The 26,034-nt window shown below is 39.4% G+C and overlaps 1 protein-coding gene across 2 annotated transcripts in view; it reads right to left on the bottom strand.

Annotated features, from left to right (window-relative positions):
• The window catches only part of TEX11 (testis expressed 11), a 350,946-nt gene that overhangs the window by 309,071 nt on the left and 15,841 nt on the right, over positions 1-26,034 (bottom strand). For both annotated transcript variants that reach the window (XM_011943127.1, XM_011943129.1), the window contains 2 exons: positions 7,771-7,892; positions 1,594-1,675 (listed from right to left, as the gene is read on the bottom strand). In XM_011943127.1, the coding sequence (XP_011798517.1) occupies positions 1,594-1,675; positions 7,771-7,892 (204 nt within the window). The remainder of the gene's footprint in view (positions 1-1,593; positions 1,676-7,770; positions 7,893-26,034) is intronic.

Below are 26,034 nucleotides of genomic sequence, written 5' to 3'. Positions count from 1 at the left end.
CGAGACTCCGTCTCAAAAAAAAAAAAAAAAAAGTATGATACACAGAACAAGCACCCAAATATCTGATTAAGAACTGCTACGTGAAATGAAACAGTACATGGGACTCTCTTCTTTACTGTCTCTTGTCTCTTCTCTTATCCTTCCCTTTTCTTATCACTTGCCTTTCCCTCTTCTTCTCTCCCCCCTTGCCTTTCTCCTCTCCTTGCTTCCCCTTTTTTTCTCCACTTTCCTTACCTGTTTAGTATTTTTCCTCTTACAGCCCCCCCGCTTTTTTTTTTTTAACATTCTCTTTTCTCTTCCCTAGCTCTCTCATCTCCCTGGCCCAAATCCCATCAACACTGTGTGGTTCTGCCCTCACCCCTTGCCTTCCCTTAAAAAAAAAAAAAAAAAAGAAATGAGACAGTACATGGGAAGAGGCTGTGACAGCCACTTCATCTACCATATCCCTATTTGATAAGCAGTAAACAGCTAAAGCAATATTTCTTCATATGCAGAACGGTAGGAGTTAAGAATTAATGCACTTTAATATCACACAGTTCACCTGTGTACTAAGTTTCTTCCACTGATAAATTCCTAGCTCTTACCTCCCCATAATTACAGGATCTAAAGCTCCTGGGAGCAATGATATCAATTTATCTAAGAGTTAAAGAGCTAGAACTGTTCTCTAAACGTGCTAATAAAATGGACTCATGAGTAAGTATATTATTGATTATATTAAGCACAATTACCCTATATCTACATGGAAGTTGTATACAGTTTTGTTTATATTCACAAAGACAGTCAGTAGTAAATTCTATTTGTCGCATACAGACAAAAGTCATTTGTCTTTACAATGTCAAGCAGTCCAGAGGTTCACCCTTTGGTTTGTTACGTCAATGTATTCTTTATAATGGGCAATATACTTCCCATAAATGCATTTGCTGTCACTATGCCTACTGAAAATCAGTAACTGTCACCACACTAGACTTTGCCCATTTAGCTGAAGCACTGGAACATTGCCAGACAGTGGACCACATTCAAAGCATCCAAGAAGATGAGTTTAGTTTGAGATTTTTGTTTTTTCGTTCTTGTTGTTTGCTCTCACAGGTAGAAACCATTTCCATAGTTTTTCTCGATAACTCATTCCAATGTTTATCAATCCATCTCCTGAGGAAACTACTCTTTACACTTTTTAAAATCTGAGTATGTCATATGGTAACACTTATTCTATTATTAATAGAGGGGAAACTACTATTTGATGGTCCTTCAGAACCCTGAAGATTTTGATCATCTCCATGAGAAATAATCCATGTCCTTTAACATTTCTTCAAGTTCTCACTGTCTCACCTTTTAATCATCTTTGTTGTTCTCCTCCAGACTGTTTCTTGCAGTGATACCTTTAAACATTTGTTAATAAAGAGCTAACCTCTGAAAAAAATCATAAAACTGAGGGAGGCCATTTGCTTGAGAAACCAGTGTTCCTGGGTTATTTTGTTTGTCTTTTAACAAATCTCTATCTAAGAACTGGCCAAAACATTATTTAAACTGCAGGAACACTATCCAATATATAGTGAGAACACTCCTCATAATACATGTCACAATATGTATACGTACCTTTAACTTTCCGCTCTTCGTTTACACGCCAACCTCCTCCAGTAAGTGCCCAGTTCCATAGGTTTACTGCCATTTCTTCAATCTGGTCAAAGAGAAACATTTCCTTAGGTAGTTAAAATACTGGCCGCCTCCAACGGTATTTTCATTCTTGAATATTGTATGCTCATGCAACTATTCATTTCCAGGCCCTCCATAATCTAGTCCCATACTACCTCTCCCCTCAAAAACTTACCCACTGTTAGAGTAATTATCTATTTCCTGAACACAACTTGTTCATTCCTATCGATGTGTCTTTATTCATACTATTGGCTTCACCTGATATACCTCCTCCCTTTGTTTTTTTGTAACTAAAATCCATTTCAGTCTCACCAACAACATAAATGAAGCTTTCAGCAGCCATTACAGTCTACGTTGTTCTTTCTTCTTTGAATTCATATATTCATTAAGTTGTATACAACTTGGCAATTAATTGTATTACTTTGTATCATTTATTCTTTAGTTGTTTTAGTTTTCTTTTTTTAACCCAATTTATGCACAGCAGTGGTACAAAATGTATGTTAGTTTTAAGTCTTTTCTTCCACGCCACTTTTCTCACTTACCATTCCACATTTTTCTGATGAGCTTCAGTTTAAACAGATGATTTATTTAGCATGTAATATAGTTTGGATATTTTTCCCCTGGGAATCTCATATCATAATTTGATCCCCAGTGTTGGAGGTGGGGCTAATGGGAGGTACTTGGGTCACGGGGGTGGATCCCTCATTGTGTTGGTGCTGTCTTCACAGTAATGGGTGTGTTCTCAGTCTATTAGTTACTGCAAGATCTGATTCTTAAAAAAGAGCCTGGTACCTCCTCCTCTCTCTTTCCTCCTCTCTCATCATGTGATGCCTGCTCCCTTTCCCCTTCCACCATGATTGGAAACTTCCAGAGGCCCTCACCGGAAGCAGATGCCAGTGCCATGCTTCATATACGATCTGCAGAACCATGAGCCAAATAAACTTCTTTTCCTTATCAATTACCCAGCCTCAGGTATTTCCTTTATACCAATGAAAATGGCCTAATGTAGCACGGCTGTCATTTCACTTATTATTCTGGGGCTAATTATCATGTCCATCTCCATCACATAGTATCCTCAATGCCACAGTTGATCAAATGATTATTTTCTTTTTTCTTTTTTTTTGAGACGGAGTCTCACGTTTTTGCCCAAGCTAGAGTACAATGGCGTGATCTCAGCTCACTGCAACCACCACCTCCCGGGTTCAAGTGATTCTCCCACCTCAGCCTCCCAAGTAGCTGGGATTACAGGCACCTGCCATAATGCCCAGCTAATTTTTGTATTTTTAGTTGAGATGGGGTTTCACCATGTTGGCCAGACTGGTCTCAAACTCCCGACCTCAGGTGACCCGCCCTCCTCGACCTCCCAAAGTGCTGGGATTACAGGCATGAGCCATCACGCCCGGCCGACTTTCATACTAAGTATTATTTCATTTGTATCACTAAAAACACATGGAGTTAATACCGCACTCCAAATTACCCAGAAGAACAAATGATTTGACATATTATGATGGGAAATGAACATCCAGACTAAAATAGCTTAAAGAAGCTACCTTTTGGCATTTTGGAAAGCAATTTGGCAATATATAAAAGTGTTCGGCCAGGTGCGGTGGCTCACGCCTGTGATCTCAGCACTTTGGGAGGCCAAGGCGGTCGGATTGCCTGAGGTCAGGTGTTCGAGACCAGCCCGGCCAACATGGTCAAACTCTGTCTCTACTAAAAAATACAAAAATTAGTCGTGTGTGGTGCCAGGCGCCTGTAATCCTAGCTACTCAGGAGGCTGAGGCATGAGAATCACTTGACCTCAGGAGGCGGAGGTTACAGTGAGCCAAGATCATGCCACTGCACTCCAGCCTGGGCAAGACAGAGCGAGACTCCATCTCAATAAAAATAAATAAATAAATGAAACAATATAAATATCCAATAATAAAGAAATAAATAGGTGAATTATGATAAACTTTCTTGATGGAATAGTATTCATCCCCTTAAAATAGTGGTCATGCCTGGACATGGTGGCTCCCAGCACTATGGGAGGCCAAGGCAGGTGGATCACTTGAGGTCAAGAGTCTGAGACCAGCCTGGCCCACGTGGTGAAACCCTTTCTCTACTAAAAATACAAAAGAAATAGCCGGGCGTGGTGCTGTACACCTGTAGTCTCAGCTACTCGGGAGGCTGAGGCAGGGGAATCACTTAAACCCGAGAGGCAGAGGTTGCAGTGAGTCGAGATCATGCCACTTGCACTCCAGCCTGAGCAACAGAGTGACACTCCGTCTCAAAAAAAAAAGAAAAAGAACTTCAATAAATAAAATATTGTATTCTGGTCAATGATATGCACACTAAAACATTTGGGGGGGAAATGTACTGTTGTCAGCAACTCACTTTAAAATGCACCCAAAAAATAAGATGCGTCGATGGACAAATGTCTATGTGATAAAGCAAATAGGGTAAAATGTTTACAACTGTAAAAAGTAAGTGGCTGTTACGCAGGTGTCCAGTGTAATATTCTTTCAACTTTTCTGTTTGAAAATGTTTATTTTAAAATGTTGGAAACACAGAGCAAATTGCCTTTTATGACGTCAGAAATATTATATGTACCGTACAATTATAGCCAAATAACATTTAAACAGTAAAACTATCAAAGAAAATACATTAAAATGATACTTGTTATATTCAAGTGTGTGTTTGCATGTGATTTTGTATCCATTTTTTTAAACTTTCTGTAAAGTTATGTTACTTTATGATTTTAAATAATTTTTTGTATTTTCTCATATTGTGTTAGAAAGGATAAGATAAACTATGTAAATACTTCATAATCACAAAACATATTTATTCAACACATGTGTATTAAGCACCTAAGATGTGGCAGGTTTTGTCGTAGGTTTACATAAATGTATAATGATAAGCATTGTAAATACATGCTGCAGACAGAAGTAAATAATATGAAGATTAGACTTTCCAGAAACAAAATAAATTCAAGGCATTTCCAAAACCAAGCAGATCTTCTTGAAAAATAAGACCAAACTCTTATGGCTCATGCCTGTAATTCTAACAGTGGGAGGCCGAAGAGGGCAGACTGCTTGAGCTCAGGAGTTCGAGACTAGCCTGTGCAACATGGAGAAACCCTATCTCTACGAAAAATAGAAAAAATTAGCTAGGCATGGTGGCACACGCCTGCAGTCCCAGCTACTTGGAAGGCTGAGGGGGATCACTTGAGCCCAGGAGGTCGAGGCTGCAGTGAGCCAAGATCATGCAACTGCACTCCAGACCAAGACACTGTTTCAAAATACAAACAAATAAACAAAACCAAACTCTTGGAATCTTATAATTTGTTTTCACTAACAGCTAAGTACAGTAAGAGATTATGATCTAAAAAGAGATTTACGGCCAGGCACAGTGGCTCACAACTGTAATCCCAGCAATTTGGGAGGCCGAGGTGAGTGATCTCTTGAGGCCAGGAGTTCGAGACCAGCCTGGCCAACATGGCAAAACCACATCTCTTCTAAAAACACAAAAATTAGCCAGGTGTGGTGGCACCTGCCTGTAATCCCAGCTACTTGGGTGGCTGAGGCACGAGTACTGCTTCAAACAAGGAGGCAGAGGTTGCAGTGAGCTGAAACCCTAACACTGCACTCCAGCTTGGGCAACAGAATGTGATAGTCTAAAAAATAAATTAATAAATAAAATAAATAAAAAACTGAGATACCACCTCACAGTACTAGGATGACTACTATCAATAAAAAAACAGAACAAGTATTGGTGATAATGTGAAGAAACTGGTACCCTTGTTCACTATTAATAGAAATGTAAAATGCTATAGTCGCTATGGAAAACAGTATGGCGGTTCCTCAAAAAATTAAAAACAGAATTGTCGTATGATACAGCAATTCCAATTCTGGGTGTATATCCAAAAGAATTGAATGCAGGGACTTGACCAGAAATTTCCATACCAATGCTCATAGCAACATTATTCACAATAGGCAAAAGGTAGATGCAACCCAAGTGTCCATCAACAAATGAATGGATAAACAAAATGTGGTATACACATACAATGGATTATTCAGTCTTAAAAAGGAAGAAAATTCTGACACATGCTGCAACACAGATGAACCTGGAAGACATTATACTAAGAGAAATAAACCAGTCACAAAAAGACAATTATTATATGATTCCACTTACATGAGGTACTGAGAGTAGTCAAATTTATAGAGACAGAAAGTAGAATTGTGGTTGACAAGCTGATCTCAAAATTCGTAAGAATTTTAGAGGGCAAGGGGGAGTTGCTTAATGAGTATAGAGTTTCAGTTTTGCAAGATGAAAAGGGTTCTGGAGAATGGCTGCACAATGTGAACATACTTAACACAAGGGAACTATACACCTAAAAATGGTTAAGACAGTAAATTTTATGTTATGTGGCAATAAAAAACACAATGAGATAACACTTCATACCCACTAAAATGACTATAACCAAAAAGACAAATAATGAAAACTGTCAGCAAGGAGGTGGAAAAACTGGATCCCTCTATCCCTCTTTTTTTTTTTTTTTTTTTTTTTTTTTGAGATGGAGTCTCGCTCTGTCGCCCAGGCTGGAGTTCTGTGGTGTGATCTCGGCTCACTGCAAGCTCCACCTCCCGGGTTAACGCCATTCTCCTACCTCAACCTCCCGAGTAGCTGGAACTACAGGCACCCGCCACCACGCCCAGCTAATTTTTGTATTTTTAGTAGAGACGGGGTTTCACAGTGTTAGCCAGGATGGTCTTGATCTCCTGACCTTGTGATCCGCCCGCCTTGGCCTCCCAAGTGCTGGGATTACAGGCGTGAGTCACCACCAACTGGATCCCTCTTATACTGCTAGTGGGAATGTAAAATGGTACAGCCATTTTGGAAAACAATCTGGCAGTTCATCAAAAGTTTAGAGTTAACACATGGCCCAGCAATTACATTCTTAGGTACAAACCTAAGAAAAATAAAAACATAAAAATCTGTACATGAGTATTTATAGCAGGATTATTCATAATAGCCCAAAGGTAGAAGCAATGAAAACATTCATCAATAGATGAATGGACAAACAAAATATGGTATAGCCATACAATGGGATATTATTCAGTCATAAAAATGTATGAAGTACAAATACATGCAACAACATGGATGAACTTTGAAAACATGGGGCTAAGTGAAAGCAGTCAGTAAACCATACATTGTATGATTCTATTTATATAAAATGTCCTCATTAGGCAAAACCATAGAGACCAAAAGTAGATTAGCGGTTGCCTAGGGCTGAGGGTGAGGGAGGGAAGGGGATGGGAGGAAATGGAGAGTGTGAATGGGCGTGAGGTTTCTTTTTGAGGTGATGAAAATATTCTAAAATTAACTAACCGTGGTGATAGGTGCACAACAACTCTGTGAAATACTAAAAACTATTGAATTGCATACTTGAAATGGGTGAATTGCATGGTATGTAAATTATATCTAAATAAAGGTATTTACATATACCTAAACACATACATACATATATAGATACATATATATATAAAGAGGAAGAGAGATTTACAATAAACTTTCTTCTCACCTTTCCATATAAGTAATCACCAAAATGCAAGTATCTGCCCAAGGTAAATGTTCTCAAAAGTGTTTCAACCCTCAAGACAATTTCCATATTAAATAAGTAACAGACCTTCATTTAAACATTAGAAAATTACCCCCCAAAAAAGCACTTCTGAAGGCTTATAATCAACTACTGGGTGGCTCCACTACTTTGCTGCAAAGGGAAGGAAAAGAGAACTCATGTGTGCCCAGGACCTTATACATGTTATTTTGTTTACTATTCATAACAACACTTAGAGGTGGGTATTACTATTATCATTTAACAGATGAGAAAACTGAGGCCTGGAGAGGTTAATAAATATTAATAATAAATAACATTGCTAATAAATAATAAATATTTAAACTTGAGCACATATTTTTCCATTGGTTTCTAACATTTTTTCCCCTAAATTAGGTGTGAACATCCAAAAATAGATTTTTATGTTTAGCAAGGGTTAAGACTACTTTTTTACCTATATAATACATTGATTAAAATGAAGAATTATCAAAACTTGTCATAAACAGAATTATTTTTATACTAACCTGAGTGTCTGTTATTTCAGCCATAGACTCCCTGTTGATATTTGCTATGTCTCTGAAGAGTCTATCAATTGCCTCTGGTATGTCAGGTGAATTATCATTTGCAACCAGGTTTTCAACAACTTCTGAAATAACAATGGATGATAAATGTGCTGTGAACTATTACCATTGGCTAAAAGCAGCAAATCATTTTTAAGCCTATTCCTAAATCATTGGCCAAATGAATATAGCATGAAGGAACTTGATCCTTAGAGTAAAACCAAACTGGAGATTTAAAGTTTATTTAAGCGAGAGTATAATTTTCAAATAAAATTTGCATTCTTTGGGAGTCACTTGTTTATAACTTAATCATTATTCATTCTCAGAAAGGAAAAATGCATTGACTTCACTAATAGTAAAGTTATTAGGTAATATTAAAAGTACAAAACAGGCCAAGCATGGTGGCACACATCTTTAGTCCTAGCTAGTCCAAAGGCTGAGTTGGGAGGATCACTTGAGTCCAGGAGTTCAAGACTACGGTGAGCTATGATCCTGCCACTGTACTCCATCCAGCATGGGCTACAGAGTGAGACCCTTTCTCTAAAACAAACAAAAAAACCCTACAAAACTGAACTTAACAGTGTCTTCAAAACTAGAAAATGTAGAAATTCTGAAAGATCTGGATATGTACCCTATAAAACTGAAAAACTTATTAATATTTTCAAGCATTAGACAGACATAGCAAACTGCTGGCTCTGAAGTCTTGACCTTACTTTGTGAGAAAAAGAAAAAAATGACATGCTCAATTAGCAACAACATTAACCAGCTATTGAATCTGCACAAATGATGTCACCATTTTCTAAATGGTCTCAGCTCCAGACTCCACATAGCTGAATCTTACTAGGCCATGGAATTCCTTAAAACCCAAGCATTAGCTGTGCACAATGTTCCACGCCTGTAGTACCAACTACTCAGGAGGCTGTGGCAGGAGGATCCCTTGAGCCCAGGAGTTTGAAACAGGCTGGGCAACATAGCAAGACACCATCTAAAAAAAAAAAAAAAAAAAAAAAAAAAATAAAACTAGGCCAGGCGCAGTGGCTCACGCTTGTAATCCCAGCACATTGGGAGGCTGAGGCAGGAGAATCACTTCAGACCAGGAATTCGAGACCAGCCTGGTCAACATGGCAAAACCCCATCTCTATTAAAAATACAAAAATTAGCTAGGTGTGATGTGCCCGCCTGTAATCCCAGCTACTGGGGTGGCTGAGGCATAAGAATTGTTTGAGCCTGGGAGGCTGAGGTTGTAGTTAGCTCAGATCATGCCACTGAATTCCAGCCTGGACAACAGAGCAAGACTGTGTCTCAAAAAAAAAAAAAAAAAAAACCTAAAACTAAACAATAAGCATGATGTAGAATCTCAATTGATACCCTTCATATTATCAAAAACTTTTTTTCAAACTCATGTGACATTAAGTGTCCATAAGCTACATAGTTCTAATTTATTGCAACATTCCTGAGCCTCAGATTAGCAAAAATGTTATTAATATTCATAACAGTACCATAAAAGCACCTTCTAAAAGATTTTTAAGCTGCTAAAATAAACAGAACTTTTACCTTGCTATAATAAAAAATAAATCTGCTACAAAAATTTCAGTTAAACAAATGCTTGAGGCGATGGATATCCTATTTACCCTGATGTGATTATTACACATTGTATGTCTGTATCAAAATATCTCATGTATCCCATAAATATACACACCTACTATGTACTCATAAAAATAAAAATTAAAAATCAAAATTCTAGCTAAACATAAGACTATAGATTCAAATAAAGACTTCACAAAGCAAATTATGTTCAATTATGTTAAAATACCACATATTTTAAATACTTTAGGTGAAAAAATATATACGAAAAGAAAAACTACAAAAATTAGCCAGGCATGGTGGCGCGTGCCTGCAGTCCCAGCTACTCTAGAAGATGAGACAGGAGAATCGCTTGAACCTAGGAGGCAGAGGTTGCAGTGAGCTGAGATTGACCACTGCACTCTAGCCTGGGCAACAGAACAAGACTCCATCTAAAAAAAAAAACAAAAAAAAAAAGAAAAGAAAAAAGAAAAAAACCCTCTATCTTTCTTTCTCCCATAAGTTGTTTAATTGAAAGACTGCTATTAAATATCTTGACTCCTCTAAGATTAGGTAAGTACTGGGCTGAGGGACATATATTTATATAGCCCTTGCTCAAAATATTGATAGCAGAATCAGGGAGATTTTAAAATTGATGTTTTTAAAAATACAACTATTGTTTAAAAACAGATTTTAAAAAATATTTTTGAGAAGAAAACAAAACCCCAATATAAACTTTCATTTGTTTGTTTTGTTTTCTTTTTAAGACAGAGTCTCACTCTTTCACCTAGGCTGGAGTGCAGTGGCCGATCTTGGCTCACTGCACTCTCCGCCTCCCAGGTTCAAGCAATTCTCCTGCCTCAGCCTCCTGAGTAGCTGGGACTACAAGCACATGCCACCAATATACGTTTTTAATTTGAGTTCCTTTTTAAAAAAAACAGCCTGGCCAGCCGTGGTGGCTCATGCCTGTAATCCTAACAGTTTGGGAGGCTGAGGCAGGTAGATTGTTTGAGCTCAGGAGTTTGAGACCAGCCTGGGGAACATAGTGAGACTTCATCTCCACAAAAAACTTAAAAATTAGCTGGATGTGGTGACTCACACCTGTAGTTCCAGTTATTCAATGGCTGAGGTGAGAGGATCACTCCAGCCCAGGAGGTGGAAGCTGCAGTTAAGCTATGATCAAGCCACAGCACTCCAGCTGGGTGACAGAGCAAGACCTTGTCTCTCAAAAAAAAAAAAAGAAAAAAAAAATCCTAAGATATTATTGTAGAATACCAATAATAGTTTCTGGTTAGTTTATGAGACTATGAAGACATATATTTTGATTTGTGAATGTTCTCTTAAGTGGTTAATGTTTTATTAACTCATTTTTGTCTAAATAATTCTGGTCCTTTCAAAACATATTTTCAGTGTTATTCGGCTGAGCAACTTCACTGACACTAGCTGAGGAAATGACAGCATTGAAGTCCTTCAAGGATAAAATGCAGTCAGCAAAACTGGGTAAGTGACAGAGATCACACAGCTGAAAGGTTGAGAGTTACACTATAAAGAAGAGATTTGCATCTGGGAGAAGCTCAGAAAAGAAATTCAATTTTTTTGTTTCTGTTTTTGTTTTGAGACAGGATCTTGCTATGTTGCCCACCCTGGCCTCAAACTCTTGGGCTTAAGTGATTCTCCCATCCAAGTAGCTGGCATTACAGGTGTGTGCCACTGCACCCGATGAAAATAACTTCTATAAATGCAGTCTACGGCTGGGCAAAGTGTCTCATGCTTGTAATCCCAGCAATTTGGGAGGCCAACACAAGAGGACTGCTTGAGCCCAAGAGTTCGAGACTACCCTGGGCAATACAGGAAGACCCCCATCTTTACAAATAAATAAGTAAAATTGGCTAGGCATGGTAGCCCACAACTGTGGTCCTAGCTACTCGGGTGGCTGAGGTGGGAAGATCGCTTGAGCCTGGGAGGCTGAAGCTACAGTGAGCTGTGATCACGCCATCACACTCCAGCCTGAGTGACAGAGACTCTGTTTCAAATACAAAATGCAGTCTACTCCTGAGATGAGAAAACAGCAAATTGTATTAAGGTTTTATCAAGCAAGACTGTACATTTTGAAAAAAATCATTAAATTATTTTCCTGGTTACAGAAAGAAACTATGATTTACAACATGATTTCAGTCCATTTAATTTAAATGAGATGCATCCTAGTTAAAACTGGAGGGGTCACTCGATTGAGGCAGCCATGTTAATCTGTATCAATTAATGCTGATTAAGTAGATAACTTTCTAGGTACAGTATAATAGAAAATAAACATTTTCCCTGTCCTTGAGGAAGGGAGCTTCTGTTACAACATGCAAAAATCTATCAACTGTCCTGCCAAGTCTTTCCCTGTGACCTCCATCAGCTCAACCAGTCATTCAAAAGCCAAAGTGGCTCAAAGACCTGCCAAGATCAATTCAAGATTTTACTCTAAGTCACAATAATTATATGCAACTTCTTTAGTGAGAAAAGAACCAGAAATGACAATAATATTAACATTTGCATATTGCTTTCCAGTCTCAAAGCTTTTGCATATGCATTCTCATTTAATCTTCAATCTATTCTGTAAGGAAGATATTTTTATTTCATAAGATGTGGAAACTAAGTTTTAACAAAATGAAGTGACTTTTTAAAAAATCAGGCCTCTTTGCTGGATAAAGTGACTTCTTGATGGTAATAAAATAGAAAGTAGTAAGCTAGGACTTGAATTCAGGCTTTCTGATTTGAAATCCTGTATTTTCCACTATACTGGTTCTATCAGCAAGGATCTGAAACAAGTGACAAGCTAGGACACTCAGACAACTGAAAAACAGCAGAGAAGAAAGAAATGAGCCAAAAGCATTCAGAGCGCTACACTATAGCTCTGATTGTGGGCTAAAGAAAACTATTCAAACTGCAGAGGTTGGTTTGAATGAGGACAGTCAAAATATCCAAAACAGTGTCAAAAGGGCCTGGCAAAATCAGGCAAACAGGTTTAGTCATAGACTAAAATTACATTGTAAATCGTAATTTCTATCCACGGTCACAAAGATAATAATTTTTCCTATATAATGTTCCAGGAAGTCCCAAATGACAAATTGGATATGGTACAAGAGAATCCAAGCAGCAAGTCATAAAGCAGAAGTCAGATGGAACTGCACGTACCACAGTTCCAACAGATCTATTCACAGCAGTGTATTGTAGTTCTGAGCAATGTCCTGATCCTGGAGAATAACTAGGGATGGATACAGGGCAGGCTAACCTCATGAAAATCATGACAAGCAGAAATGATACACCTCCACAGACGAAAAGCTCCAGCTCTCTGCTTCCTAGTGGGGAGGTAAAGAGTTGATCTGTGCCTCTAGTGCCCCAACTTCTCCAGGGCTGCCAAAAGAACTTGCATATATCTCTCTAGTTTTGAGGCTCTGATCGGTCTGGCAAACTCTAGGTGCTCAGGGGAGAACAGGAGACAGTGGCTTGTGCTGGTACATGCCATGGCTCTCCACTCTGGCTAAGCCCAGAACAAGCAGACAAAAAACACAGCCTCCAGCTTCTCTCTGGGGAGAGAAAGAGGTGGTAGAGGCCCCCAGAATCTCTGACAAGGCTAATTGGTGGGGCCCGTCTCCTGTACAAGACAAGTCCATGAAGAATGAGAGACGTACCTTATTTGTCCAACACACAGGCACCAACAGTGGGTCAAGGAAAATGAAGAACCAGGCGAAGATGTTCCAAACAAAGGAACAAGATAATCTGCATAAATCAACCCTAATTAAATAGAGTTATATAATTTATCTGATAGAGAATTAAAACAACTCTCATGAAGATGCTGACTGAGGTCAAGAGAACAATGCATGAACAAAGTGAGAATTTCAACAAAGAGATAGAAAATATTTTAAAGTACCAAAAATTTCTCCAAGAAGATATACAAATGGCCAACAGGTATATGGAAAAAATTTCAACATCACTAATCATCAGGGAAATGCAAACTAAAATTTAAAATTACAGTGATATATCACCACCTCACATCCATTAAGATAACCAGTATCAAAAAAAAAAAAAAAAAAGAAAATAAGGCCGGACGCAGTGGCTTATACCTATAATCTCAACACATTGGGAGGCCGAGGTAGGTGGATCACTTGAGGCCAGGAGTTCGAGACCAGCCTGAGCAACATGGTAAAACCCGTCTCTACTAAAAATACAAAAATTAGCTGGGCATGGTGGCGCTACCTATAGTGCCAGGTACTTGGGAGGCTGAGGCAGGAGAATTGCTCAAACCTGGGAGGCGGAGGTTGCAGTGAGCCAAGATCGTGCCACTATACTCCATCCTGGGTGAGAGTGAGACACTGCCACAAAAAAAGAAAAGAAAAGAAAGAAAGAGAAAGGAAGAAGAAAAGGAAAGAAAATAAGAAGTATTGGTGAGGATGTAGAGAAATTAGAACTCTTATACACTGTTGGTAGGATGGCAAAATGGTGCAGATGCTATGGAACACAGTATGAAGGTTCTTCAAAAAATTAAAAATACAACTCGCATATGATATAGCAATTACACTTCTGGGTATTTATCCACATGAATTGAAATCGGGGTCTTGAAGAGATATTAGCACTCCCATGTTAGCTATAGCACTATTCACAATAGCCAAGATGTGGAAATGACATAAATGTCCACCAGCAAATGAATGGATAAAGAAAACGTGGTATATACACACAACAAAATGCCATTTAGTCTTCAAAAAGAAGGAAATTCCATAATATGTGACAATATGGATGAACCTTGAGGACATTATACTAAGTGAAATAAACTTGTCACAAGACAAATACTGTATGGTTCCACTTACATGAAATACCTGAAATAGTCAAATTCATAGAACCAAACAGTTGAATGGTGGTTTCCAAGGGCTGGGGGAAAGGGGTAATGGAGAGTTACTAAGCAACGGGCATAAAGTTTCAGTCAAGCAAGATGAATAAGCGCTACAGATCTGCTATACAATACTATACTTACAGTCAATAATGATATATACTTAAAATTTTGCTGACAGCAAATCTCATTATTAAACGTTCTTACCACAATAAAAAAAGAAATGATACAACTCCAAAGCTAAACAGGTGCCTAGAATATGCCCCTAGTATGTTAAAGCTCAAATCTGATGGCCAGTATAACTTAATCCAAACCAACACCTTCCCTACTCTACAATGCTGCTATTCTTTCTTCCTTTGGATAGAACAAGCTCAGCGAATAGAGCAAACCTAAGCCTACAAACGGGGCTCATCAGAAGATAAAGCAATGTTAAGTTTTGGAAGGCAATTGGCTGGGGGTGGAGGGAGGCAAGAGCTGACAATACCATGCTAATCACAAAGGAATTTCCAACTTGATTCCAGTGAGGAAACCTATCTAGTCACATTTAGAACACTAAACTTTAGAGACTAAAGGATAACTGTGAATGCAGTGGTTCACACCTGAAGCCAACACATCTCAGAGTCTCGCCCAAGGCCCACAGCAGCAAGGCCCCATGGCCCATGGGGAGTAATGCCAGGCTACTGCCAATGTTTACTTAAGGCCCAAGGGCTCTTCAGTCAGCTTCTGGTGAATTTTCCAGGCCTGGGACTCATCCCCACAGGGATAGACTCCTCTGCCTGGGGAAAAAGGACGGAAGAGTGGGAAGGACTTTGTCTGGTGGTTTCAACACCAGCTCAACCACAGTAAATTAGTGCACCAGGTAGACGTCTAAGGTTTCCATCTCCAGGTCCTGGCTCCCAGACAGCATCTCTGGACCCACTCAGGGCCTGGGAGAACTCCACACCCTCAAGAGAAAGACAAAAGCCTGGCTGGTTTCACCACCTGCTGATTGTAGAGCTCTAGGGCCTTGAGTGAAAAAAGGTGGTAGCAGCGGGCCTTGGTTACAAAGGTGGTTACAGCGGGCCTTGCGGGAGACCCAGTACTGTGTTAGCTTCAGTCTCGGCAGTGGTGGCCATGGGGATACTTCTGTCACCCCTCCCCCAGATCCAGGCTCTCAGCACAGAGAGACTCTGGGAGAAAGTAAGAGAGAGAAAAGCCTCTGCTGGGTAATCTAGAGAATGCTTCTGGATCTTATGGAAGGCCACCAAGGTGGTTCCTCTATGAGTCTGCAAGAAACAAAACATTACTGTACTTGGGGTGCCCCCTAAAGCAGATACAGCTTAGATCACAACACCAAAGTCTTTTCAAGTATCTGGAAAGCCTTCCAAAGAAGGACAGATACAAATAAGCCCAGCCAGTGAAGACTACAATAAAGACCTAACTCTTCAATGCCCAGACACCAAAGAACATCTATAAGCATCAATACCATTCAGGAAAACATGACCTCACCAAACGAACTAAATAAGGCACCAGGGACCAACCTGGAGAAACAGAGACATGTGACCTTTCAGAGAGATAATTCAAAATAGCTGTGTTGAGGAAACTCAAAGAAATTCAATATAACACAGAGAAGGAATTTAGAATTCTACCAGCTAAATTTAGCAAAGAGATTGAAATAATTTAATCAGAAATTCTAGAGCTAAAAATGCAACTGTCATACTGAAGAAGGCATCAGAGTCCTTTAATAGCAGAATTCATCAAGCAAAAGAAAGATTTAGTGAGCTTGAAGACAAGCTATTTGAAAATACACAGTCAGAGGAGACAAAAGAAAAAAAGAATAAAAAACAATGAAGCATACCTGCAGGATCTAGAAAATAGCCACAGAAGAGAAAAGCTAAGAGTTATTGGCCTTAAAGAGGAGGAACAGAAAGAGATAGGGATAGAAAGTTTATTCAAAGGGATAACAGAGAACAGAGAACTTCCCAAACCTAGAGAAAGATATCAATATCCAAGTACAAAAGGTTATAGAACACCAAGTAGATTTAACCCAAGAAGACCACCTCAAGACATGAAATAATCAAACTCCCAAAGCTCAAGGGTAAAGAAAAGGTCCTAAAAGCAGCAAGAGAAAAGAAACGAATCACATACAATGGAGCTCCAATATGTCTGGCAGCAGACTTTTCAGTTGAAACCTTATAGGCCAGGAGAGACTGGCATGATATATTCAAAGTGCTGAGGGAAAAAAACTTTTACCCTAGAATAGTATATCGAGTGAAAATATCCCTCAGACATGAAGGAGAAAGACTTTCCCAGACAAACAAAAGCTGAGGGATTTCATCAACACCAGACTTGCCTTACAAGAAATGCTAAAGAGAGGATTTCGATCCTCTCTTATAATAATAATGAGCAATAAAAAATAATCTGGGCCGGGCATGGTGGCTCATCCCTGTAATCCCAGCACTCTGGGAGGCCGAAGTGGGCAGGTCACCTGAGCTCAGGAGTTTGAGACGAGCCTGGCCAACATGGTGAAACCCCGTCTCTACCAAAAACCACAAAAATTAGCCGGGAGTGGTGGCAGACATCTGTAATCCCAGCTACTCGGGAGGGTGAGGCAGGAGAATTGCTTGAACCCAGGAGGCGGTGGTTGCCGTGAGCCAAGTCGGCACCATTGCACTCCAACCTGGGCGACAAGAGTGAGACTCTGTCTCAAAAAAAAAAATTATCTGAAAGTACAAACCTCACTGGTAATAGTACAACAACAACAAAAAGTAACACTGTTATAACACAATTATTATAACACTGTAACTGTGGTGTGTAAACTACCCTAAGCAGAATGAATAAACAATGAACCAATGAAAAATAATAAATACAACTTTTCCAGAAATAGTACAATAAGATATAAATAAAAACAACAAAAAAGTTAAAAAGCAGGAGGATGAAGTTAAGTCATAAGCTTTTTATTAGTTTCATTCGTTTTCTTTTTCCTTGTTTGTTTGTTTATACAGAGTGCTAAGTTGTTATCAGGTTAAAATAATGAGTTATAAGATAGTATTGCAAGACTCATGGTAACTACAAACCTAAAAATATACAATGAACACACAAAAAATTAAAAGCAAGAAACTAAATCATATCACCAGAGAAAATCACCTTCACTAAAGGAAGACAGGAAGGAAAGAAGGAAGAGAAGACCACAAAACAACCAGAAAACAAATAACAAAATGGCAGGAGTAAGTTCTTACTTATCAATAATAACATTTAATGTAAATGGACTAACCTCTCCAATCAAAAGACATAGAGTGGCTAAATTGAAAAAACAAAACCCATTGATCTCTTGCCTACAAAAAACACACTTCACATATAAAGACACACATAGACTCCATGTCAATGGAAACTAAAAAAGAGCAGGAGTATCAATACTTATGTCAGAAAAAACAGATTTCATGAAAAAAACTAAGAGACAAAGGTCATTATATAATGATAATGAGGTTAATTCAGGATTCCATTCCAAGATGGCCAAATAGGAACAGCTCTGATCTGCAGCTCCCAGCATGATCGACACAGAAGACAGATGATTTCTGCATTTCCATCTGAGGTACCTGGTTCATCTCATTGGGACTGGTTGGACAGTGGGTGCAGCCCACGGAGGGTGAGCCGAAGCAGGTCAGGGCATCACCTCACCCGAAAAGCACAAGGGGTCAAGGGATTTCCCTTTCCTAGCCAAGGGAAGCCATGACAGACAGTACCTGAAAAAACGGGACACTCCCGCCCAACTACTCTGCTTTTCCAACAGTCTTAGCAAACAGCACACCAGGAGATTGTGTCCCATGCCTGGCTTGGCAGGTCCCACACCAACAGAGCCTTGATCACTGCTGGCGCAGCACTTTGAGATCAAACTGCAAGGCATCAGCCTGGCAGGGGAAGGAGCATCCACCATTGCTGAGGCTTCAGTAGGTAAACAAAGCAGCCGGGAAACTAAAACTCGCTAGAGCCCACCACAGCTCAGCAAGGCCGGCTGCCTCTGTAGACTCCACCTGTGGGGGCAGGGCATAGCTGAACAAAAGGCAGCAGAAACTTCTGCACACTTAAACATCTCTGACAGCTCTGAAGAGAGCAGTGGTTCTCCCAGCACGGTGCTTGAGCTCGGAGAAAGGACAGACTGCCTCCTCAAGTGGGTCCCTGACCCCTGTGTAGCCTAAATGGGAGACACCTCCCAGTAGGGGCCAACTGACATCTCATACAGGCGGGTGCCCCTCTGGGACGAAGTTTCCAGAGGAAGGATCAGGCAGCAATATTTGCTGTTCTGCAGCCTCTGCTGCTGATACGCAGGCAAACAGGGTCTGGAGTGAACCTCCAGCAAACTCCAACAGACCTGCAGCTGAGGGACCTGACTGGTAGAAGGAAAACTAACAAACAGAAAGGAATAGCATCAACATCAACAAAAAGGGCATCCACACCAAAATCCCATCTGTAGGTCACCAACATCAAAGACCAAAGGTAGATAAAACCACAAAGATGGGGAGAAACCAGAGCAGAAAAGCTGAAAATTCTAAAAACCAGAGTGCTCCTCCTCCAAAGGATCGCAGCTCCTTGCCAGCAATAGAACAAAGCTGGACGGAGAATGACTTTGACGAGCTGACAGAAGTAGGCTTCAGAAGGTCAGTAATAACAAACTTCTCCAAGCTAAAGGAGGATGTTCGAACCCATCGTAAGGAAGCTAAAAACCTTGAAAAAAATATTAGATGAATGGCTAACTAGAATAAACAGTGTAGAGAAGACCTTCAATGACCTGATGGAGCTGAAAACCATGGCACGAGAACTACATGAAGCATGCACAAGCTTCAATAGCCAATCCGATCAAGTGGAAGAAAGGGTATCAGTGATTGAAGATCAAATTAATTAAATAAAGTGAGAAAACAAGGTTAGAGAAAAAAGAGTGAAAAGGAATGAACAAAGCCTCCAAGAAATATGGGACTATGTGAAAAGATCCAACCTATGATTGATTGGTGCACCTGAAAGTGATGGGGAGAAAGGAACCAAGTTGGAAAACACACTTCAGGATATCACCCAGGCAAACTTCCCCAACCTAGCAAGGCAGGCCAACATTCAAATTCAGGAAATATGGAAAACACTACTAAGATACTCCTCGAGAAGAACAACCCCAAGACACATAATCGTCAGATTCTCCAAGGTTGAAATGAAGGAAAACATGTTAAGGGCAGACAGAAAAAAAGGACAGGTTACCCACAAACGGAAGCCCATCAGACTAACAATGGATCTCTCTATGAAAACTCTACAAGCCAGAAGAGAGTGGGGGCCAATATTCAACATTCTTAAAGAAAATAATTTTCAACCCAGAATTTCATATCCAGCCAAAAAAAGTTTCATAACCAAAATAATAATAGTAATAATAAAATTTAAAAAATTAAATCCTTTCCAGACAAGCAAATGCTGAGGGATTTTGTCACCACTGGGCCTGCCTTACAAGAGCTCCTGAAGGAAACACTAAATATGGAAAGGAAAAATCGGTACCAGCTGCAAAAACACACCAAAATATAAAGACCAACGACACTATGAGGAAACTGCATCAACTAATGAGCAAAATAACCAGATAGCATCATGTTGACAGGATCAAATTCACACATAACAATATTAACCTTAAATGTAAATAGTCTAAATGCCCCAATTAAAAGACAGAGACTAGCTAGGCACAGTGGCTCACGCCTGTAATCCCAGCACTTTGGGAGGCTGAGGCGGGTGGATCATGAGGTGAGGAGTTCAAGACCAGCTGGGCCAACATAGTGAAACCCAGTCTCTACTAAAAATACAAAAAATTAGCTGGACGTGGTGGCATGAGTCTGTAATCCCAGCTACTTGGGAGGCTGAGGCAGGAGAATCCCTTGAACCTGGGAGGCGGAGGTTGAAGTGAGCTGAGATCAACCCACTGCACTCCAGCCTGGGCAACAAAGCAAGACTTAGTCTCAAAAAAAAAAGACACATACTGGCAAATTGGATAAAGAGTCAAGACCCATCACTGTGCTGTATTCAGGAGATCCATCTCATGTGCCAAGACACATATAAACTCAAAATAAAGGGACGGAGGATTATTTACCAAGCAAATGGAAAGCAAAAAAAAGCAGGGGTTGCAATCCTAGTCTCTGATAAAACAGACTTTAAACCAACAAAGGTCAAAAAAGACAAGGAAGGGCATTACATAATGGTAAAGGGATCAATGCAACAAGAAGAGCTAACTATCCTAAATATATATGCACCCAATGCAGGAGCACCCAGATTCATAAAGCAAGTTCTTAGAGACCTACAAAGAGACTTAGACTCCCACACAATAACAGTGGGAGACTTTAACACCCCACTGTCACTATTAGACAGATCAACGAGACAGAAAATTAACAAGGATATTCAGGATTTGAACTCAACTCTAGACCAAGTGGACCTAATAGACATCTACAGAACACTCCACCCCAAATCAACAGAATATACATTCTTCTCAGCACCACATAGCACTTATTCTAAAATCGACCACATAATTGGAAGTAAAATACTCCTCAGCAAATGCAAAAGAATGGAAATCACAACATAAGAAAGGAAATCATAACAAAGTCTCTCAGAACACAGTGTAATCAAATTAGAACTCAGGATTAAGAAATTCGCTCAAAACCACACAACTACATGGAAATTAAACAACCTGCTCCTGAATGACTACTGGGTAATAACGAAATTAAGGCAGAAATAATGAAGTTATTTGAAACCAATGAGAGCAGAGACAACATACCAGGGTTGTGCTGGGACACAGCTAAAGCAGTGTTAAGCAGGAAATTTATAGCACTAAATGCCCACATCGGAAAGCTGGAAATCGACACCCAAACATCACAATTAAAAGAACTAGAGAAGCAAGAGCAAACTAATTCAAAAGCTAGCAGAAGATAAGAAATATCTAAGATCAGAGCAGAACTGAAGGAGATAGAGACACAAAAAGCCCTTCAAAAAATCATTGAGTTCAGGAGCTGGTTTTTTGAAAAGATTAACAGAATAGATAGACCACTAGCTAGACTAATAAAGAAGAAAAGAGAGAAAAATCAAATAGACAATAAAAAATTATAAAGGGGCTATCACCACTGATCCCACAGAAATACAAACTACCATCAGAGAATACAATAAACATCTCTACATAAATAAACTAGAAAATCTAGAAGAAATGGATAAATTCCTGCACACATACACTCTCCCAAGACTAAATCAGGAAGAAGTCGAATCCCTGAATAGATCAATAACAAGTTCTGAAATTGAGGCAGTAATTAATAGCCTACTAACCAAACAAAATCCCAGGACCAGACAGATTCACAGCTGAATTCTACCAGAGGTACAAAGAGAAACTGGTACCATTCCTTCTGAAACTATTCCAAACAATAGAAAAAGAGGGACTCCTCCCTAACTCATTTTATGAGGCCAGTATCATCCTGATACCAAAACCTGGCAGAGACACACACACAAAAAAAGAAAATTTCAGGCCAATATCCCTGATGAACATTGACGCAAAAATCCTTAATAAAATACTGGTAAACCAGGCCAGGCACAGTGGCTCATACCTGTAATCCCAGCACTTTGGGAGGCCGAGGTAGGCGAATCACGAGGTCAAGAGATCAAGACCATCCTGGCCAACATGGTGAAACCCCATCCCTACTAAAAATTAAAAAAAAACAGCTGGGCATGGTGGTGCACACCTGTAGTTCCAGCTACTTGGGAGGCTTAGGCAGGAGAATCACTTGAACCCGGGAGGGTGCAGTGAGCCAAGATTGCAGCACTGCACTCTAGCCTGGTGACAAAGCGAGACTCCGTCTAAAGAAAAAAAAAATACTGGTAAACCGAATCCAGCAGCACATTAAAAAGCTTTATCCACCACGATCAAGTCGGCTTCATCCTAGGGATGCAAGGCTGGTTCAACATATGCAAATCAATAAACATAATCCATCACATAAACAGAACCAATGACAAAAAGCACATGATTATCTCAATAGATGCAGAAAAGGCCTTTGATAAAATTCCACATCCCTTCATGCTAAAAACTCTCAACAAACTAGGTATTGATGGAACATATCTCAAAATAATAAGAGCTATTTATGACAACCCACAGCCAATATCATACTGAATGGGCAAAAGCTGGAAGTATTCCCTTTGAAAACTGGCACAAGACAAGGACGCCCTCTCTCACCACTCCTATTCAACATAGTATTGGAAGTTTTGACCGGGGCAATGAGGCAAGAAAAAGAAATAAGTGGTATTCAAATAGGAAGAGAGGAAGCCAAATTGTCTCTGTTTGCAGAAGACATGATTGTATATTTAGACAACCCCATCGTCTCAGCCCAAAACTCCTTAAGCTGACAAGCAACTTCAGCAAGTTATCAAGATATAAAATCAACGTGCAAAACTCACAAGCATTCCTATATACCAATAATAGACAAGCAGAGAACCAAATCATGAGTGAAATCCCATTCACAATTGGTACAAAGAGAATAAAATACCTAGGAATACAACTTACAAGGAATGTAAAGGATCTCTTCAAGCAGAACTACAAACCACTGCTCAAGGAAATAAGCGAGGACACAAGCAAAATGGAAAAAAATTCTATGCTCATGGATAGGAAGAATAAATATCATGAAAATGGTCATACTGCCAAAAGTAATTTATAGATTCAATGCTATTCCTATTAAGCTACCACTGACTTTCTTTGCAGAATTAGAAAAAACTACTTTAAATTTCATATGGAACCAAAAAGCCTGTATAGCCAAGACAATCCTAAGCAAAAAGAACAAAGCTGGAGGCATCATGCTATCTTACTTTAAATTATACTACTAGGCTACAATAACCAAAACAGCATGGTACTGGTACCAAAACAGATATGTAGACCAATGGAACAGAACAGAGGCTTCAGAAATAACACCACACATCTACAACCATCTGATCTTCAACAAACTTGACAAAAGCAAGCAATGGGGAAAGGATCCCCTATTTAATAAATGGTGCTGGGAAAACTGGCTAGCCATATGCAGAAAACAGAAACTGGATCCCTTCCTTACACCTTATACAAAAATTAACTCAAGATGGATTAAAGACTTAAATGTAAAACCTAAAACCATAAAAGCCCTAGAAGAAAACCTAGGCAATACCACTCAGGACATGGACATGGGCAAAGACATCATGACTAAAACACAAAAGGCAATAGCAACAAAAACCAAAACTGACAAATTGGATCTAATTAAACTAAAGAGTTTCTGCACAAGCCAAAGAAACTATCATCAGAGTGAACAGGCAACCTACAGAATGGGAGAAAATTTTTGCAATCTATCCATACGACAAAGATCTAATATCCAGAATCTACAATGTGGACCTGAAACAAATTTACAAGAAAAAAAAAAAACATCAAAAATTGGGCAAAGGATATAAACAGACACTTCTCAAAAGAAGACATTTATGCAGCCAAGAAGCGTATGAAAAAAAGTTCATCATCACTGAAGAAATACAAATGAAAACCACAATGAGATACCATCTCATGCCAGTTAGAATGGCAATTATTAAAAAGTCAGGAAACAACAGATGCTGGAGAGGATGCAGAGAAATAGGTACACTTTTACACTGTTGGTGGGAGTGTAAATTAGATCAACCATTGTGGAAGACAATGTGTCAATTCCTCAAGGATCTAGAACCAGAAATACCATTTGACCCAACAATCCCATTACTGATTGATTATACACCCAAAGGATTATAAATCATGCTACTATAAAGCCACAGGCACACATATGTTTACTGCAGCACTATTTACAATAGCGAAAACGTGGAACCAACCCAAATGCCCATCAATGATAGAATGGACAAAGAAAATGTAGCACATCTATGCCATGGAATACTATGCAACCATAAAACAGAATGAGTTCATGTCCTTTGCAGGGACATGGATGAAGCTGGAAACCATCACTCTCAGCAAACTAACACAGGAACAGAAAACCAAACACCACATGTTCTCACTCATAAGTGGGAGTTGAACAATGAGAACACATGGACACAGGGAGGGGAACATCACACACCAGAGTCCGTCAGGTGGTGGGGGCCAAAGGGAGGGAAAGCCTTAGGACAAATACCTAATGCATGCAGCGCTTAAAACCTAGATGATGAGTTGATAGGTGCAGTGAAACCACCATGGCACAAGTATACCTATGTAACAAACGTGTATGTTCTACACATGTATCCCAAAACTTAAAGTTAAAAAATATAATAAATAAACACTAATGAAATAAATTAAAGAGGACACCAAAAAATGAAAAAATATTCCACGTTCATGGGTTGGAAGAATCACTATTGTTAAAATGTCCATACTACCCAAAGCAGTCTACAGATTCAATGCAATTCCTATCAAAATACCAATGACATTCTTCACAGAAATAGAAAAAAAAAATCCTAAAATTTATATGGGGCTTCAAGAGGCCCAGAATAGCCAAAGCTATCCTAAGCAAAAAGAACAAAACTGGAGGAATCACATTACCTGACTTCAAATTATACTACAGAGCTATAGTAACCAAAACAGCATAGTACTCAAATAAAATAAGCCATATAGACTATGGAACAGAATAGAGAACCCAGAAACAAATCCACACACCTACAGTGTACTCACTTTTGTAAAGGTGCTAAGAACATACACTGGAGAAAAAAGTCTCCTCAATGAACGGTGCTGAGAAAAGTGAATATCCACAAGCACGTATCTCTCTCCATATACAAAAGTCCAGAAAGACTTAAATCTAAGACTTCAAACTGTTAAACTACTACAAGAAAACATTGGGGAAAATCTCCAGGACATTGGTCTGGGCAGAAATCTCTTCAGCGATACCCCAGAAGCACAGGCAACCAAAACAAAAATGGACTAATGGGACCACATCAAGTTAAAACTTCTGCAAAGCAAAGGAAATAATCAACAGAGCGAAGAGACAACCCACAGAATGGCAGAAAATATTTGCAAACTACCCATCTGACCAGGGATTAATAACCAGAAGATATAAGGAGCTTAAACAACTCTACAGGAAAAAAAAGTCTAATAATCTGATCAATAAACGGGCAAAAGATTTGAATAGACATTTCTCAAAAGAAGACATACAAATGGCAAACAGGCATATGAAAAGCTGTTCAACATCACTGATCATCAGAGAAATGCAAATCAAAATCACAATGAGGTATCATCTTACCCCAGTTAAAATGACTTATATCCAAAAGACAGGCAATAACAAATGCTGGTGAGGATGTGAAGAAAAGGGAACCCTCATACACTGTTGGTGGAAATGTAAATTAGTACAACAACTATGGAGAACAATTTAGGGGATCTTCAAAAATCTAAAAGTTGGGCCGGGCGCAATAGTTCATGCCTGTAATCCCAGCACTTTGGGAGACCAAGGCGGGCGGATCATGAGGTCAGGAGATCGAGACCAACCTGGCCAACATGGTGAAACCCCATCTCTACTAAAATACAAAATATTAGCCAGGCGTGGTGGCGTGCACCTGTAGTCCCAGCTACTCAGGAAGCTGAGGCAGGGGAATCGCTTGAACCCGGGAGGCAGAGGTTGCAGTGAGCCAAGATTGCACCACTGCACTCCAGCCTGGCGACAGAGCAAGACTCCTCCTAAAAGAAAAAAAGAGAGAGAGAGAGAGAGAAAGACAGACAGACAGAAAGAGAAAGAAAGAAAGAAAGAAAGAGAGAGAGAGAGAGAGAGAAAGAAAGAAAGAAAGAAAGAAAGAAAGAAAGAAAGAAAGAAAGAAAGAAA

The sequence above is a fragment of the Colobus angolensis genome, unplaced genomic scaffold (assembly GCF_000951035.1).
Source record: "Colobus angolensis palliatus isolate OR3802 unplaced genomic scaffold, Cang.pa_1.0 Scaffold216, whole genome shotgun sequence".
Taxonomy (NCBI): domain Eukaryota; kingdom Metazoa; phylum Chordata; class Mammalia; order Primates; family Cercopithecidae; genus Colobus; species Colobus angolensis.
This window is presented reverse-complemented; position numbering and strand designations above follow the sequence as displayed.